This window comes from Triticum dicoccoides, chromosome 5A, assembly GCF_002162155.2.
Source record: "Triticum dicoccoides isolate Atlit2015 ecotype Zavitan chromosome 5A, WEW_v2.0, whole genome shotgun sequence".
NCBI classification, from domain to species: domain Eukaryota; kingdom Viridiplantae; phylum Streptophyta; class Magnoliopsida; order Poales; family Poaceae; genus Triticum; species Triticum dicoccoides.
The window spans coordinates 436,254,365-436,271,773 of NC_041388.1; the positions used below are offsets into that span (position 1 = coordinate 436,254,365).

At 43.4% G+C, this 17,409-nt stretch overlaps 2 protein-coding genes across 2 annotated transcripts; both read left to right on the top strand.

Annotated features, from left to right (window-relative positions):
• Positions 1 to 317: 317 nt before the first annotated feature.
• On the top strand, positions 318 to 6,880 carry LOC119302141 (type I inositol polyphosphate 5-phosphatase 13-like). Its single transcript, XM_037579174.1, has 11 exons — positions 318 to 1,443; positions 1,552 to 1,804; positions 1,909 to 2,716; positions 3,460 to 3,584; positions 3,710 to 3,794; positions 4,192 to 4,345; positions 4,473 to 4,510; positions 4,585 to 4,852; positions 5,046 to 5,169; positions 5,264 to 5,624; positions 6,039 to 6,880. The coding sequence occupies exons 1-11, from the start codon at positions 510 to 512 to the stop codon at positions 6,441 to 6,443; spliced, it is 3,555 nt and encodes a 1,184-aa protein (XP_037435071.1). The 5' UTR covers positions 318 to 509; the 3' UTR covers positions 6,444 to 6,880.
• A 1,910-nt stretch (positions 6,881 to 8,790) lies between these two features.
• On the top strand, positions 8,791 to 17,140 carry LOC119302142 (DNA topoisomerase 3-beta-like). Its single transcript, XM_037579175.1, has 15 exons — positions 8,791 to 8,897; positions 9,022 to 9,078; positions 9,640 to 9,743; positions 10,075 to 10,168; positions 10,682 to 10,781; positions 11,229 to 11,472; positions 11,922 to 12,084; positions 12,160 to 12,279; positions 12,646 to 12,725; positions 13,528 to 13,806; positions 14,019 to 14,187; positions 14,282 to 14,410; positions 14,536 to 14,748; positions 15,859 to 16,038; positions 16,379 to 17,140. Exons 1-15 carry the CDS (start codon positions 8,877 to 8,879, stop codon positions 17,027 to 17,029), a joined length of 2,604 nt encoding a protein of 867 aa, XP_037435072.1. The 5' UTR covers positions 8,791 to 8,876; the 3' UTR covers positions 17,030 to 17,140.
• The last annotated feature ends 269 nt before the right edge of the window (positions 17,141 to 17,409 follow it).

Sequence of the window (17,409 nt, forward strand, 5' to 3'; positions counted from 1 at the left end):
AATAACTGGGACTAGGTTGTTTCAAATTATTAGGACTAATTAATCACATTTGAAACATAATTAGAACCTCAAACGTAATACCCTAAACACAAAAAAACATAGTACCCAATAACATTGCTTGGCTGAGTGTTAGATAGTAACTAATCTTGTAGCAGTACTAATTTAGGTGGCTGAAATTGAAGGAAATTTCATGCAAGGAGAAGAGAAATGATGAAAAGAGTGAAAAAATAGCCTTGGGCGCTGACAGTGGGGCCCGGTCCGCAGACAGGAGCACGCGACACGCGCCCCCCTTGGCCTCCGTCTCCGACGGCGTCGGAGCCCCGACCACTCCCTCTCCCGCGCCTCCCTCGCCGCGCCCTCCTCCCTCGCCTCGCCATCTTGACCATTTCCATCTTATCCCTCCCGCTCCCATTCCCACGCCCAGCCCCAGGACCACTCACCGATCAGGCCGCGCGCACGCACGCACATCAGATCGACCGGCCGTCGGTGGCGGGGGCGCGATCACACCCATGGAGCCCGACGACGAGGCGCTCAAGGAGCTGGCCGCCGCCTCGTCGCGGCCGCCGCAGCGGAGGGGCATCTCCTACAGCCAGCCGCTGTCGCGCGGGGACACCGCGTCCGCGCGCCGCGCCGCGCTCCGCAACCTCAGCCTCGACGACGACCACGTCCTCCCGGCCTCCCACTCCCTCTCCTACGCGCACCACGACCCCTCCGCCGGCGTCCCCGCGGGGTACCACCCGCCGCTCCCGCCGCAGCAGCAGCACCACCACCACCCCAGCGCCTCCTACTCCTCCGGCCCCAGCTCCCGCCGCTCCGTCGGCGGCGCCAGCGACGGCTCCATGACGCTCGAGCGCGCCATGTCCGAGTACGGCGGCGGCGCCGGCACCCTCCCGGAGTTCGTCGGCGCGGGCGGCGGCAAGGGCATCTTCCGCGTGCCGCTCCGCGCGGCAATGCACCCGCACCGCCCTCCCCCGCTCGAGGTGCGGCCCCACCCGCTCCGGGAGACGCAGGCCGGCTCCTTCCTCCGCACGCTCGCCTCCGATCCGCAGCGCCGCCAGCTCTGGGCTGGGGCCGAGTCCGGGATCCGGGTGTGGGCGCTCGACGAGGTGTTCGCCGGGTGGGGCGCTGGCGCGCGCCGCGGCGACGAGGAGAGCGCGCCCTTCCGCGAGGGCGTGCCCGCGCCGCCCGCGCTCTGCGTCGCCATGGACAGGGCCAACGGCCTGCTGTGGACGGGGCACAAGGACGGGAGGATCCGCTCGTGGCGCATGGACCTCGAGACGGCCGCCACGGCGCCCGCGCCTCCGCCTCCTGGTTCAGGCGGCGAAGGGAGCGTTGGGGGAAGCGCACACGGTGGACCCAACAGCGCCCCCGTGTTCAGGGAAGCCCTCACGTGGCAGGCCTACGGCCGCACGCCGGTGCTCTCCATGGCCATCACCTCGTATGGTGAGCAGCATGCCATCTATCTATCATCTCCTCATATTGTGACAATGCATTTCTCTTGTATGTGCTTGCCAAATGTGAAGAGTCCCTCTCGCTGTTTGAATCTGACAGGTGAGATATGGTCGGGCTCAGAGGGTGGAGTCATAAAGGCATGGCCATACGACGCCATTGCCAAGTCCCTCTCGCTGTCACCGGAAGAGAGGCACATGGCTGCATTGTTGGTGGAGAGGGCGTACATTGACCTCAGGAACCATTGCACAGTTGGCAACGTATGCTCTCTCCCTGCATCTGATGTTAAGTACATGCTTGCCGATCATTCTCGGGCCAAGGTTTGGACCCTGACAAGCATGACATTTGCTCTCTGGTATGCCTTCAGAAATACTAATGAAATGTTGTGTTTAGATTAGATTACCGTCTTTGCCAGGTAGCTGCTTTAACTTGTAGATTGTACTGAAATGTGTGCCTCAGGGATGCTCGTACAAGGGAGCTGCTGAAAGTATTTGGAATGGATGGCCAAGTTGAGTCGGCTCGGCTAGATACACCGGTCATGCCAGAGCAACCCATGGAGGAAGTAGAGGTCAAAGTAAAACCATCTAAGAAGGACAAGTCGGGAGGCTCTTTGAACTTCTTCCAGAAATCTAGGAATGCCTTAATGGGAGCAGCCGACGCGGTGCGCAGGGTTGCAACAAAGGGGACATTTGTCGAAGATAACCGGAGAACAGGAGCAGTGGCTCAAGCAGATGATGGGGCAATTTGGTCTGGATGCACAAATGGTTGCATTATCCAGTGGGATGGAAATGGGAACCGAATGCAGGAGTTCCAGCATCATACTTCTTCTGTGCAGTGCATAAAGGCACTCGGAGATAGGGTGTGGGTCGGCTACGCCAGTGGTACTGTTCAAGTCATGGATGTCGATGGTAACCTTCTCGCAGGATGGACTGGACATAGCTGCCCGGTCATAAGGATGGCGATTGGTGGTTCTTACATCTACACTCTGGCACATCATGGCGGTATCCGGGGATGGCCACTGACTTCCCCTGGACCTCTTGATGATGTTTTGCGAACTGAATTGGCTAACAAAGAATTGTCATACACTAGAATGGAAAAGATAAACATAATGGTTGGAAGTTGGAATGTAGCGCAGGGAAAAGCAACTGCCGAGTCACTTAAAGCATGGTTGGGTAGCGTAGCATCTGATGTCGGGTTAGTTGTTGTTGGATTACAAGAGGTTGAGATGGGTGCAGGTTTTCTTGCAATTTCTGCAGCAAAAGAAACTGTGAGATACTTTATCTCCTTTTCAGTCATTCATTTTGTTGCTGTTCAATCAATCAATTATTTAAAGCCTGCGTCCAAGTATGTATTGGTAGCTAAGAACATTAACAACTAATCCTGCTTTAGGAGTGTTAATTCGAAGTATATGGTTCAACCTGCCAATCGCACCATCTTAGCAATTTACTTGTGAAGTGAGATTATTCCCTTTAGATTCCGTTTTTGTGCTTTAGATCACTCTCAACTCTTGAATTTTCACCACCGGAGATTAGTTTTGTGACAGCATTTTTTTTCTAAAGCAATTACGAGCATTCTTATGCGAAAAGAACACTTCAATACTGTTCCAAGTTGTAATGTTGTTCATTATACTCTTACTAACATGTTTTAGCCATTTTATCACGGTTATGCTGTTTCATCTTTTCCTGATATTGTACAATTCAGTCATTAGTTGTTGCTTTCCCCAGCAACCAAGCTTTTGGTTATCAATCATCAATGCGACATGATTTATGTATTGTTTCATGTCAACTACGGTTTTTCTTGGACACTTCCAATTTTATGATATTCACTTGAATGAACCAAAATGTCATCTGCATCATTCTTTTCGTTAAGTCTATCTTATTTTGATTGTTTTACTTTCTCTCTCAAATTTAAAAATTATGATCTCCGTGATGGCTCATATTGTTGCCTTCATTATGTGTAAGTATCCCTGAGTCACACGCTTTACTGAACTTCCCTTGTTCATGGTTTTAGGTAGGACTTGAGGGAAGTGCCAATGGTCAATGGTGGATAGATAATATAGGCAAAGCACTTGATGAGGGGACATCATTCCACCGAGTTGGTTCTAGGCAGTTGGCTGCATTGCTTATTGCTGCATGGTATGGGCCTGTCATGAATTAGTTTCTTAGAATTACGATCAAATTTCTCTTGCCGCATAATGATAACCTGTTGAGTTTCCGTTCTCATGTGATATACATAATATGGAAAATATTAACTTTTCAAGGGCAAGAAAAAGTCTTAAGCCATATGTCGGTGATGTTGAGGCTGCAGCAGTTCCATGTGGTCTTGGACGTGCCATCGGCAATAAGGTATATGATGGTATATATGTACAGACATTCAAGTTCCTCGTTGTGGCCTCCATTTTTGAAGGTTGTGTCCTTATGTACAACTACCATAATGACATGTTTCTAAACATGAAGAATGAAAGTTGGAACAAAGTAATCAGTAGAGTACTCGCCAGATATTCGAGGATCTTTTCTTTGCATACTCCTTACAAGATAAAGGGCTTCTGTGGTATATATTATGTGGGAAAATGAAATTCTATTTACGATTTCATAAGCAAGCGTCTCTGAATAGGAAGAAACACTTGCATGCAGGAGCACATTCAAATCACTGATGACTGCACCGATTTATATTTTGTTGCATGTGTCTAAGTCATGCTCCCCAATTATTTTCCTTGTGTCATGACAAGTGATTCTTCTGCAGGGTGGTGTAGGATTAAGAATAAGAGTCTACGATCGTAAAATGTGTTTTGTGAGCAATCATTTTGCTGCACATCTGGAAGCTGTTGCCAGGCGCAATGCTGACTTCGATCACATTTATCGTACAATGGCTTTCAACAAACCTCATGGATCCACATGTTCGTTTCCTATTTAATTTCCATATATTTTTGTATTGGACTTTAGGTGTTACATATGTACTTGCATAATGTTGTTTCAAGCACCAAAATGTACTTTCTCTAACCCTTGTGATTTCTTTTGTTTCAGCTTCTGCTACATCTGTCCAATTGCACAGAACAGTGAATGTACGTGTTCTCTAACCTTCAGGATATCCATACTGATGAATTATGCTAATGTCCAGATTTTGTGGTAATGGCAGGTTAATGGAAATCCAGTTGATGAGGTCAGGCCTGACTTGGCTGATGCTGATATGGTTGTCTTTCTTGGTGATTTCAACTACCGGCTTTATGGTATCACATATGATGAAGCAAGGGACATGGTTTCCCAAAGAAGCTTTGATTGGCTAAGAGAGAAGGATCAGCTTCGAGCAGAAATGAAAGCTGGAAAAGTATTTCAAGGAATGCGTGAAGGTCTGATCAAATTCCCACCGACTTACAAATTCCAAAAGCACGCGCCAGGTCTTGGAGGTATGCCTCTTTTGATTCTACAAGCATTTGATCAATTATTTTCTGTTCACCGATGATTTTTTTTTTAAAAACTCTGCTCAGATCTTGCCACTGGCTCACTTAGAAATATATATTTCTTAATTGCTTTGTAATTTATTAGCGCATAGTAAATAAAACCATTGGTTCTTAAGCTTCTTATTCAACTGCCTTGTAGGGTATGATTCGGGTGAGAAGAAGCGGATACCTGCTTGGTGTGATAGGGTGCTATATCGCGACAGTCGTGCTGTATCAGTAGCCGAATGCTCGCTAGAGTGCCCTGTAGTTGCTGCAATTACATCGTCAGCTACTACAACACTTTTTCTTGATTTCTTCTTGTGATATCCCACCATTCCTTTCTCTCATATGCATATTGTTTTACCTCTGTTTTAATAGGTATGTAGCTGTCATGGAGGTCACAGAGAGTGATCATAAACCTGTGAGGTGCACATTTAGCGTTGATATTGCACGAGTAGATGAGTTAACAAGAAGACAAGAGTATGGAGAAATAATCGAATCGAATGAGGAAGTGCGGTCTATGCTTAAGGAGTCTTGTTTTGTTCCTGACAGCACAGTTAGCACAGAGGAAATTATATTGGAAAATCAAGAGAATATTGTTTTCCAAATTACCAATAATTGTGAAACAAGCAAAGCAGCTTTTGAAATCCTATGTGAAGGCCAGTCGACCAAAAAGGACGACGGGACTAAACCAGAGATTATTCCAAGGGCATCATTTGGCTTTCCACTTTGGCTTGAGGTATGAATGACTATTTTTTTATACTTGATGCAACTAAATTTTTCGACCAACTTTTTATGTTGTACCATCATGGAGTCTAAAGGTAACCTATAGGAACCATATGATCCATCGATGACTCCATGATGTGAAACTTCAGTCTATATGTAGGTTCTCGCGGCAACCTATAGGAACCATATGATTCATCGATTATTACTCCTTATAATTTCTAGCAAAGATTATAAGAAACAAACTATGCAGCCATTTGCCCATATAGATCAATAATCGTTAGTCATTACTGAATCACGGCGGAAGTTTGACTGACCATGGCAGAGGGCAGACAGTAGTTCTGAAGTGCGGGTTCTTTGGCATTCTCGATTTGTCTTTGCCTTTATGCTGAATACCATAACCAACTTGTAATTTACCATGGCACGACAGGTCCTACCAGCGAACGGTCTTATTAAACCAGGAGAAACTGTGGATATTACAATACACCATGAGGACTTCTACACACAAGAAGAATTTGTGGACGGGATACCACAAAACTGGTGGTGCGAAGACACCAGGGACAAGGAAGCTGTTATTATGGTAAACATAACTGGTAGCACCTCAACTGAAACCAAGACGCACATGATCAATGTCCGACATCGCTGCCCAGCAACATCAGCGCCCCCACCTATCAATCCACCGGTGACACTAACTCCACGAAGCAATAACATGCCCAGTGAAGCGCCGACTAAGCGTTCTTCTAAGAAGAAGGAGGCGAGTCGTCAACAACAACAGGACTACGCGCAGTTCGCAAGCGCGGAGGTGCATGATTTGTACCGCATGCGTTGTCCCTGAGGCCTGTAGAAAGGAGTACAATCAATACTGCAGTTCTGTCTAGGAGATGGGGGTCAGGGAAGCCTTTAGATGTCTCACATAAACCAGGAAGGGAAGGAGTTGCTCCGGTTCTGTACATATGTTTCACTTACCTCTACCAGCTGCCATTCTCTGTGTAGCCCAAACAAGGAGTCTAGAGTCATGCCACTGCTAAAAAATAAGTTGATTTTTTCCTCCTTGTTTCTTCAAGAGTGTTCTTTAGGGAGTGGGATTTTCCCTCTTGATTCTTAAGGAGTGTTCTTTAGGGGAAATTCGTCCTGTTAATGAATGGACAGTGATCAGTGTAATCTGTTTCATAGAATTACCTTAGGCTTGTTCTTTCCTTCACTCAAAACTGCTGATGATCTTGTAACTGATGGCTTATTCATTTTGTCAATAAGAGATCAATTCATTGTTCTCTTGAATCATCCAGAAGTTTTTGTGCCCAAGGGTCTTCCATGGTGATTATGTCAGTCATCATACTGACCTTCAATTTTTGATCTCAGTTTGTAGTTGTGCAGGATAGACGATAACAGTACACATTTTTAACAGATTTTTTGGTGGGGGAAGCATTTTGAAACTCAGGGTTATGAACGCTAATTTTTTTCGCAGACCACCATAGATGTCTTTTCCTCGTGAAAATTTGCACACAGTTTACAAGACACTCATGTTGACACTTGAGAGTAAACATTTTTTTACTGTTTTCTTCTTCTGGTTTAGTATTCAATGCGGAGCACATGAGCCTGAACACCATTTTAAATACCCGATTTTTGGTGTGCAACTCTCCAAATCCTTCTCTCTTCTTGCCTTGGAAGACATACATAATACTCCCTCCGTCCCATAGCTTGCAAAATCGTCTTATATTGTGAGGCAGGGAGAGTACATATATATTCAGTGCACATGCATGTTGGGCCTTTTACTCCACACACATAAACACATTCCAACCACAACACTCCCCTCAAGATGAGCAACAGATATTGATATCTATCATCCTCATCTTGTCACATGCTAATATACTTTCTTTTGAAATGGAGGCAAAAGATTTGCCTAATCTATTAATTAAGGGAGGATAGAGTTTGTTACAAATAACCTTGGATACAACAGATCCTGATTTCTTCACACTTGCGGTGATCCATAAGTTTGCCTCGGTCATGATGATGTTGAGAAGGATTGCCGGAGAGGCGCTCTTGTGGCGGAATACCTTAGCATTACGCTCATTCCAAATGGTCCAAGCCATAAGCATGGTAAGCAAAGCTATGACTTTTCGATGAGATGTGCCCACGCTGGTTCTGCTTACCCACCAATTCTTCACGGTGTCCTTGGTATGCCATGTAGATGTGTCAATGCCCTTAAGGTGAAGCTTCTCAATGACCAGGTGATTCCCCGTTAGTAATTTTCATTGCAATGTGTACAAAGTACAAGAGGGATATATACATATGCAGAGAGGCGGTGTGGGAGAGGGGATTACAAGCGTTTAATCCAAACATGGCCATATGGGCGGCAATATGGGCGGCATGACACAACCCAGCCATAAAAAGGCTTGGCATGACTAACCCACGTAGGCCCTTTTATAAAAGGCTCATGTCATGCTGGTCCAAAGGTTTCGACTCATGAATTGCCTTGACACGCATGATAAAAGGGATGATCCGGCTCGATTTTTGACCTTGTGGGCTGTTTCGGGCTCGATTTTTGACCTTGTGGGCTGTTTCGGTCTTCCGGGCCTTTTGTTTTTAGGTTAAAAAGGCCAAAACAACCACCACAAAGGTCAAAACAACCCTAAATGGGTTAAAACGGCCCCAAACTGTGTTAAAAGGGCCGACTTGGCCCTGTGTCGTGTCGTGCCGTGCCGACATATGGCCACGGTGGCTTCAAATGTGGATCTCTAGGCAGCTTGGGAGAACATCCGCAAGGAGGACCGGCACAAATGAGCTCCAAACTGAAGCGGCGTGTTGGTTGGGGTGGCCTCCTCAAGCTTCATGTGCGCGCGCGAAGGGACGGGCATGACTAAAAAAAGTGTGTTGGTAGCAGGGGAGATGTGGGATATGGTGTGAGGGAACATGTGGTTCATGGTTGCCGATGAAATAGACATGACGACTGTGGCCACGTTAGCGATCCCTATTTGCAAATGGACAAAAGGTAAATGACCATGAATTGTCGGTTGGTGCTGATTTTGTTTCATGAAGTTTAGGGTTTGATTTAAACCATCTCTACAAATTCAAATTTTTACGAGGTTTAAAACAGATTTTACTCTCGGAATCAGAAAAAGAAAGTGCTACTGTATCGGCGGTACTACTGTGAGGGCCGCCAATTGGTCGACACACGACACGAACGCAACCACAGTACCACACGGACACGGGCTCGGCCGCTAGACCCACTCAGAGCCGAACCTCTTCCTCTTTCTCTCCTTCCGTCCCCATGGCGCCCAAGGTTTTAATGGTAAGCACCCACCGCCGCCGCCGCCGCCGCGGCGTAGCTTACCGAGCCACCGCGCTGTCGCTAATGGCGGCCGCGGTAGCCCTACTCTCCAGACCTTCTCACGCTCGGGTCGCCGTCGCTGCAGGTCGCGGAGAAGCCCAGCATCGCGCTCTCCATCGCCTCCGCCCTCTCCGGCGGCCGCGTAAGTCTCCCTCCTCCCTCCCTCCCGCGCCCAAACCTCCCACGGCCGTGATATTTTTGCCCCCCTGGCGACTAATTTGGCTGTGGTTTTAACTCGAAATCGGCGACAGTGTATTAGGACCGAGCCCTAACGGCAACAAGTTTCTGGTTCAGAGAAGCCAGGCAGATAGCTTGTCTGGTCGCAGCCCAGGTTTCCCCTATAGGAAACGGCTTGTCCTCGTAATGGCTCGATGTTGCAAGTAGTCGCGGTCGTTGTCACTGTAGAGTAGCTCCAGTGAGATTCAGGGCATGCTAGTAGAGAGCTGATAGAACTAGTTGCACTGACATGGATGGAACATTTCTTTCTGATGCTGCTTAATGCTCCCACTGCAAATCCAAATCAAACTTAGTGCAAAATTTTGTGTAATGATCAACTCATCACTTCCGGGATGAAGGGCTATACACTTTTGGGTAGTTGCTACTGTACTGCATATGTGGGCTATATCATGAAAAGCAAATGGGCGTTTGGTGCTCTAGCATTTCACTCTCATCACACATTTCAAAATCGTCAACATCTGTGCAGATGTCTACGCGGAAGGGAAGTACCGATGTTCACGAGTTTGATGGGATGTTTCAGGGCTCTCAGGCATTCTTCAGAGTGACATCAGTCATCGGACATGTCTTCAGGTCCTGCATTTCTTCATCAATTCTTTCAAGATCCTTCATTACAGTTGCATCACTTGATGCACTAGCTCTAGTCCATTCCAGTTGTTAACTGCGCAATGCATTTGAATTGATGTGCATACGCTTTCTTCATGTCAGTCTTGATACTTACAGTTACAGACATGAACACATGGTGGACCCACTGCATATTTGCAAAATAGATACCTTAAACAAAATATATAAGTAATTATTCCACTTTTGCTGAATGAATATTGCAGTTGCTCACTACAATTCTAACCTTGGGCAATAAGTTCTTTTGTGTCCATTTTTTTACTCAATGTCTCGTCTTTTGCAGTGTTGATTTCCCACCTGCATATCAGAACTGGGAAGGGACTGATCCGATGGACCTTTTTAACGCTCCAGTTCTGAGATCCGAGAGCAACCCAAAGGTAATGCACTCTATAACTCTAATTAGCGAATACAACTCAGTTAACAGTAGGACACAGGAGTAATCAAACAATCTCAATTATGTAAGAACAACTTCAGTTAGTTCTCTACGTATATATTGTACATTTATACACGAGTTCTACTCTACCTTTAGATGGTACTATGGTGGATCTACTACACAGTTTAGCTGACCCTCAGTCATCCTATTTCATCTTTTTCTCTATAAGTGTTTACTTGGCTTTTTGATGTACTCTCTCCGTCCCAAAATATAAGAACGTTTTGACACTATGCCTAGTTTCTACTTTCTAGAATCTAAACTGACAAATTTACTGCCCTATCACAAAAGAACTCCCGGCTGTATTACTTGGATAAATTTGTAAAGGACATGGTGGGTGAAATACTGAAATGCCTCTTCTTAAGTTTTATGACAAATTGACTATACATACACAAATACCACCATCGTTACAGTCCCATTTCCATATTTAAATACAAACTGATATATGTATCTCTTGAAGGCTCATATCCACAGGCATCTAGCCCAGGAAGCTAGAGGCTGCACCTATTTGGTACTTTGGCTTGACTGTGACCGAGAAGGGGAAAACATATGCTTTGAAGGTATAATTTCCAGTTCTGCAATATATGTGCATTATATCCTATCTAGTTCTGTATTAGAAATTCGGTTGTTGCACAAAGAGCTCTACATGAAGTTTATTTTTGTATGATCTGGACTCTATAGAGATAGAAACGATCTGGACTCTAGAAATAGAAAGCAAAGTTCAAACAACTTGACCAAGATAGAGAGACTATCAGATGGCAAAATACTCTGCTGAACTAAGTTTACTGCTGGATTAGTTAGATTGCTTTGAATTTCTCAAAGCTATACATAATTTTTCTTTCCCCAGCGAATATCTATAACTAAATTATTTGGTGTATGCAAGATTTTACCTTTTCCTGAGTAATGTAATTGATATGAGTGATTTTCATTCATTACTTTTGCGTACACAGCTTGCTCGGTTCTTTCACAACCTATTAATGTAATAGCAATGCTATCGTATTTTCCAGTAATTAGTTGCACCGGGATTCCTGAGAATGAGGTTGGCAAAAGAATATTTCGAGCTAGATTCTCATCTGTTACCGAGAAAGACATATCAAATGCTATGGATAATCTTGTGTTGCCAAACAAAGACGAGGCACTAGCGGTGGATGCTCGGCAAGAAATAGACTTGAAGGTAGGAGTAGCATTTACTCGATTTCAGACCCGATATTTTCAAGGAAAATATGGAAATCTCGACTCAAGAGTCATTTCGTGAGTTCTCTATCTCCCTTTAGCTCTATAAATTTGTTAACCAATTGCATATTGAATTAATTTTCTGACAAGAAAGTACCACCTACGTTCTTCAAATACTCATTGCTGGTTTTTATCTAAATATCTGTATTGTCAGTGCTTATCACCTTTTCCCGGAAGTTCCTTTTGCTCGGTCTCTTGAGTTTTGCAACCTTCCCAAATATTCTTCTTTTGACACTTTCTATAAATTTGATAGTGCAAGTAATGTAAGTATGCCTTTACTGGCGTTTTCATGTTGGAAAGTGCGGATGTTTATGCTTTTGATGTTTGAATGATTCATCTGGTTACAGGGAGAGATTTGAATTGCAATTATCATTCATTTTTCTGTTTCTTAAAGCTTTGATTAATCCCTGCTTTAAGAATCTCCTGGAGAATTTGGTCTTATGATTGTTTTTCTTCTTCTAAATTAGGTACGGTCCCTGTCAAACACCTACGCTTGGATTCTGTGTACAACGCTACCAGCAAATTAACACATTCAAACCAGAGAAATTCTGGTCTTTGAGAGCTTACATTATCAAAGATGGTGATGAAATACAGCTAGAATGGGACAGGAAGAAACTTTTTGATTTCGATGTAAGATCCCCTACCTTAGTGATTTGACTTCATCCTTCTAAGTATTCTCAGCATGTTCATCATTCAATTTCACAGGTTACTGTAATGTTCCAAAAGATGGTAGCCAGTGATGGAGCTCTAAAAATAACAGATATATCAGTGAAGGAAGAGTGCAAAGCCCGCCCACCTGGTCTTAATACGGTGAATCTGCTTAAGGTGCGATAGTTCTAAGGCTGGCAGTATTTTTCCATGTTTAAGTTACAACTTCATTGGATAACGATGTCTGTATGGATTGCCATTTTACTTTGTTGCCTACAAAGTTCATTTGTGCTTACCTGTGAATGATGCATTGCTCACTTCTGTTTGGACCTTAGTATTGATATTGCAATTTCATATTAATGTATATGGCCTTTAAATGGAATCTAGTACCAAGATTATGCTGTTGGAGTATGTCATAATGGCACCAGGGCATCCGTTTGAGTATAAAATGGGCTTCTAGTTCTAGGATACGCTTAGATAGAGTTTCTCCAATCATTGAATCAGTTTCATGTTTTAGTGTGCTTAATATTGCTCTTATCCCAGGTTGCATCAAGTGCGCTAGGTATCGGACCCCAGACAGCCATGCATATGGCCGAGCGGCTTTACATTCAAGGATACATAAGGTTTCAGAAATGACTCTCCCTTTTCTATGGAAAATGTTAGTTAATTTGAAGTCGGCATGAGCTATTTAACATATGGGTCTATTCATAATTAGCCTGAAGTTTCTTAACTCTCAGTCACTTCTGTAAGCTTTTGGATCAACATCCAACCTTCTCCACCTCCATGTAATTCCATATATAACCTTAAACTAAAAATATTGCACTAACATTTATCTAAAGTTGCACACCGTCCAAGAGCGCAATTGTGGGCTAAATCCTGTGCAGTATGGGGTGACTGAGATTTTCAACAATTTCAGGAAACTGAGAATTAGCAAAAGTTTTACCAACTTACCGTATACATTCTATCTGCTAGCATTATCACATAAGTAGTATGATTAACTGTCAAAATATTTCACAGGCGGTCTGACTTGTCCTTCTTGTACCCACTATTCCTGCATGAACTCTTTTTATGTCAAGTTTATATATGCTGACATGGTCTTATTTTATTTTAGGTGTCATTTAAGGGTCAGCCTTACACTACTCTCTACGATGTCATATGTAGTACACAGGATAATGTTTTAAATTTTATCTGGAAAATTTGTAAATCTGTAGTCAACTTGTTTTTTCTTAACAGAAAGACTGTAAGGGAGCCCCCTACTGTAGTCAACTTGTTGTAGTTACGACTTATGAGAGTAGATCGTCATCTGACTTACAACCATCTTTTTACTACAGCTGAAAATTGCATAAATAGGTGCTGATGTACAGTTAATGATTATGTTTGTTTTTTGAGTTTCCTGCTAAAGCTCTAATAATTATCTTTATACAGTTATCCGCGTACAGAGAGCACTGCCTATCCCGCGTCATTTGATTTTAGAAGTGTACTTTCTACATTAGCACATAATCCTTTGTGGTCCAATAACGTCCGGACGTTGATGGATGCTGGTTTTGTTAAGCCTCGTCAAGGTCATGATGTTGGGGACCATCCCCCGATTACTCCAATGCGACTAGCACCAGAAGAAGCTTTGGAAACTGATGCATGGAGGCTGTACCAGTACATATGCCAGCATTTTATTGGCACTGTCAGTCATGATTGTAGATATACAAGGTAGTGCACGAGTATTCGGATTTGCATTTGATTGCTAAATTATATGTATTGTTGTCCCATTGGTCATCACATGCATTATTCCTGATCCCCGTACCTAAATTTATGTCTTGTTCTATTGTAATGTAAACATATCAATCCAGCTCTTGCTTTATTGATTATTGATGGAACTATTAGTGATTAACATCTCCCTTTCTGGGAAAAATGGTTTGCAGGACTGCAGTTGAGTTCACTTCAGGTGGAGAGATTTTCCGTTGTGTTGGCCACCGAGTCACTTCCAAAGGATTTACATCTATTATGCCATGGCTGGCTGTGGGTGAGAATAATCTCCCAACATTTAAAAAAGGGGACACAATTAATATTCATAAGGTTGACATATACGAGGTAAAGCTTATGAGTTTGTCACAGCCTCACATTTACCCGAGCTTGCTTTTTATTTGGATGTGAGATTACTGACGGATATTTATTCTTTACTAAGGGAAGCACCACGGCTCCTGATTACCTTAGTGAGAGTGAATTGATCTCTCTCATGGAAAAGAATGGCATAGGCACAGACGCATCAATTCCTGTCCATATAAACAACATTTCGGAGCGTAATTATGTCCAGGTTAGTTGAGGGCTTTTCTCTCCTGACAGTTTTGACATCTTATGGTAGTGAACTTCAACGCTGCATGCCTGCTTAAATATGCAAATATACACATGAGTAAATGCAACTCCTCATCTTTATTGAAGGTAAATTCTGGAAGAAGATTAGTACCAACAGCCCTGGGAACTACCCTGATAAGAGGATATCAGTGTATTGATGCCGATCTCTGCCTGCCAGATATCCGAAGTTTTATTGAGCAGCAGATTACTCTAATTGCAAAAGGCAAAGCTGATCATCTTCAAGTCATTCAACATGTCCTTCAACAGTTTATGAGAAAGTACTCTTATTTTGTGAAGAAGGTAGTTGATTATGTTAATAGTCTGAGATTTTGATGTCTTGTGAATTGCATTCTTGTATATTTCACCTGAGCATACTTGCATAATCTTCCAAAATATATATGTTCATTGACTTGAATGGGTTCTTAAGCTTTTTCCAATGCCGCATCAAGCATAAACCCATGCTTTCTTGTATTTGGCTGATGTAGTTAAACAGAGGAACATACGATCCACAGATTTACTTCTCATTGTGTTGCTAAGTACTGTTCGATCTTCAGTGTCCTAACTTGTTTTTAACAGCCAATATTTACTGATATAGTGTGAGAGGGCACGCCAAAGTGCTTAGTTGTCCCTATTAGCTACATTTGGCTGTTTCAGCGTTTGTACATGTGAGTTAGCTTTCCCTCTCCAGTTGCTTGGTCGGCCTTCAGCAGGGCCTTTACTTGCCGGCGACACTTTGTACATACTCTATTTTCACCTTCTATAAATAAAGAAATTAGGCAGAGCTCACGCCCGTTCGTTCATAAATATAATAAGATTGTTAAGTTAGAACAAATGTTTCAGACTTTAATTTAAAATTATGGTTTTATATGTGGTGTATTGTTTTTAAGGGACAGCTGGTCGTTTGCCACCTTAAAGATTGGCACTTGACAATCTGTCAACATTCCCAGTGTAACACTAGTAGAAAACAGGGCTTTGGTCCCGGCCTGAAAAGGGTATTAATCCCGGTTCCCCTACTAATGTCATGCCTTATAATTTTGGTCTATGGAGTCCCAAAACTTATGTTACAGTGAAAATATCAACTTATTGAGAATTACCATTTGAGTGGCAAAGACCGACTCCATCGTGTTAGTTTTGCTTATTTTACGATTTACATTTGCATTTCCAAATCATTGAGTGAGCAACTCATTAAAGCCATACCTAGAAAATGTTGGCAAATTTTAGTTAAAGCACAAGTGCAAGGCATGACATGTTTGAGTTGCTATAAAATTTTAGATTCTTAGTAAATGCTTTTTAATAACATCCATCTTTACAATTGACTATTGAACTATTCCTTTGTACATGATGACAATGATTGACATGGATGCTTTTCTTCTACTCCTAGTTTCTTATAATGAACTGTGTTGCTTGCAGATTGAAAACATGGATACTTTGTTCGAAGCACAGTTTTCACCTCTGGCAGACTCTGGGCGTCTATTGAGCAAGTGCGGTAAATGTGGTCGGTATATGAAATATATTTCCACTCAGCCAATGAGGATGTATTGTGTAACTTGTGAGGAGGTCTATTATCTTCCCCAGAATGGTTCTATTAAGGTGGTTACTTTACTAAATTCTATTCCCATTTTTCTGTGTGATTATGTGGTCGTTATTTTAGTTTTCAGCATGATGTCCTGTTTTTGCAGCTTTCAGTTTTTTTCTTATTCACTGCCATATTATATTCGTTCTGTTACCATTTGTTTTGCTTTATTTTCTGTCCAAAACTTCGGTATGTCACGCCTAACATTCTTTTACCACGTTTCATGTTGAACATACCTACTGCATTGACCTTTGTGATATGTGTAATGATTGTAAAAAGTGCATTATCTTTTATGCTTTGTTCTGCCAAGCATCAATTCATGTATACTTGGTTGATTAATGATATTATCCTTTCCAGCTTTACAAGGAAATTATTTGCCCCCTTGATGGTTTTGAGTTGCTTCTGTTCTCAATGGTGGGCCCTGATGCAAAATCTTTTCCACTATGCCCCTGTTGCTACAATAGTCCTCCATTCGAAGGCATCGACAAACTTTTCGGTGCACTCAAGCTTGATGACACCGGCAAGGTTGGGAAAGGGGCTGGCATGCCGTGCTTCCTTTGCCCGCACCCGACATGCAAGCAATCGATGATCACTCAGGGAGTTTGCGCCTGTCCAGAGTGTAGCGGTACCCTGATTCTTGATCCAGTTAGCGCACCAAAATGGCGGCTTCTCTGCAACACGTGTAACTGCGTTGTGCTACTCCCACATGCCGCTCATAAGATCACCACCACAGATAAGAAATGCCCAACATGTGAGTCAACTATCATTGAAGTCGACTTCAACAAGAAAGCCACCCCTCTTGAAGATGGAGCTACTTTGCATGAGGGTTGTATCTTGTGTGATGAGCTGTTACATTCCCTCGTTGAGATGAAGCATGGGAAGTCGTTCTTTATGCGGAGAGGCAGGGGGAGAGGTAGGGGTAGGGGACGAGGGAGAGGCGGCCGGGGTAGGGGAAGGCGGGGGAACTCGAGACACGACGATCCTAAGATGAGCTTCAGAGATTTCTAATTAGCCTTTTTGTTTTTGACCTGTAACCCTACTCTGTAAGACATGATGATCCATATAGTGTTATCTTCTGTTGCATCTAGCAAAGTTTATGCGTAAATGGTGCACTGTCCATTTTGTGAATGCTTACACAGGTTTGGTCTTCTGACATCATAGCCTGTTGATATCTAAATGCTTACACATATTTGGTCTTAACCTCAGCAGCTTTGGCTTCCTTTGATCAATCCGTAGTTGCCGGTTAACTTTTTTTTTTTGCTTGTACTGTAAATGGGGCATATTGATTGCAGTGTATATGCTGAAGTAGTTGTTTGTTCAAAGCCACAAGTTATTGCTTCTGTCTGGTTTACTTTGAATTTATACCGAGGCATGAGAAACTAGGAGCG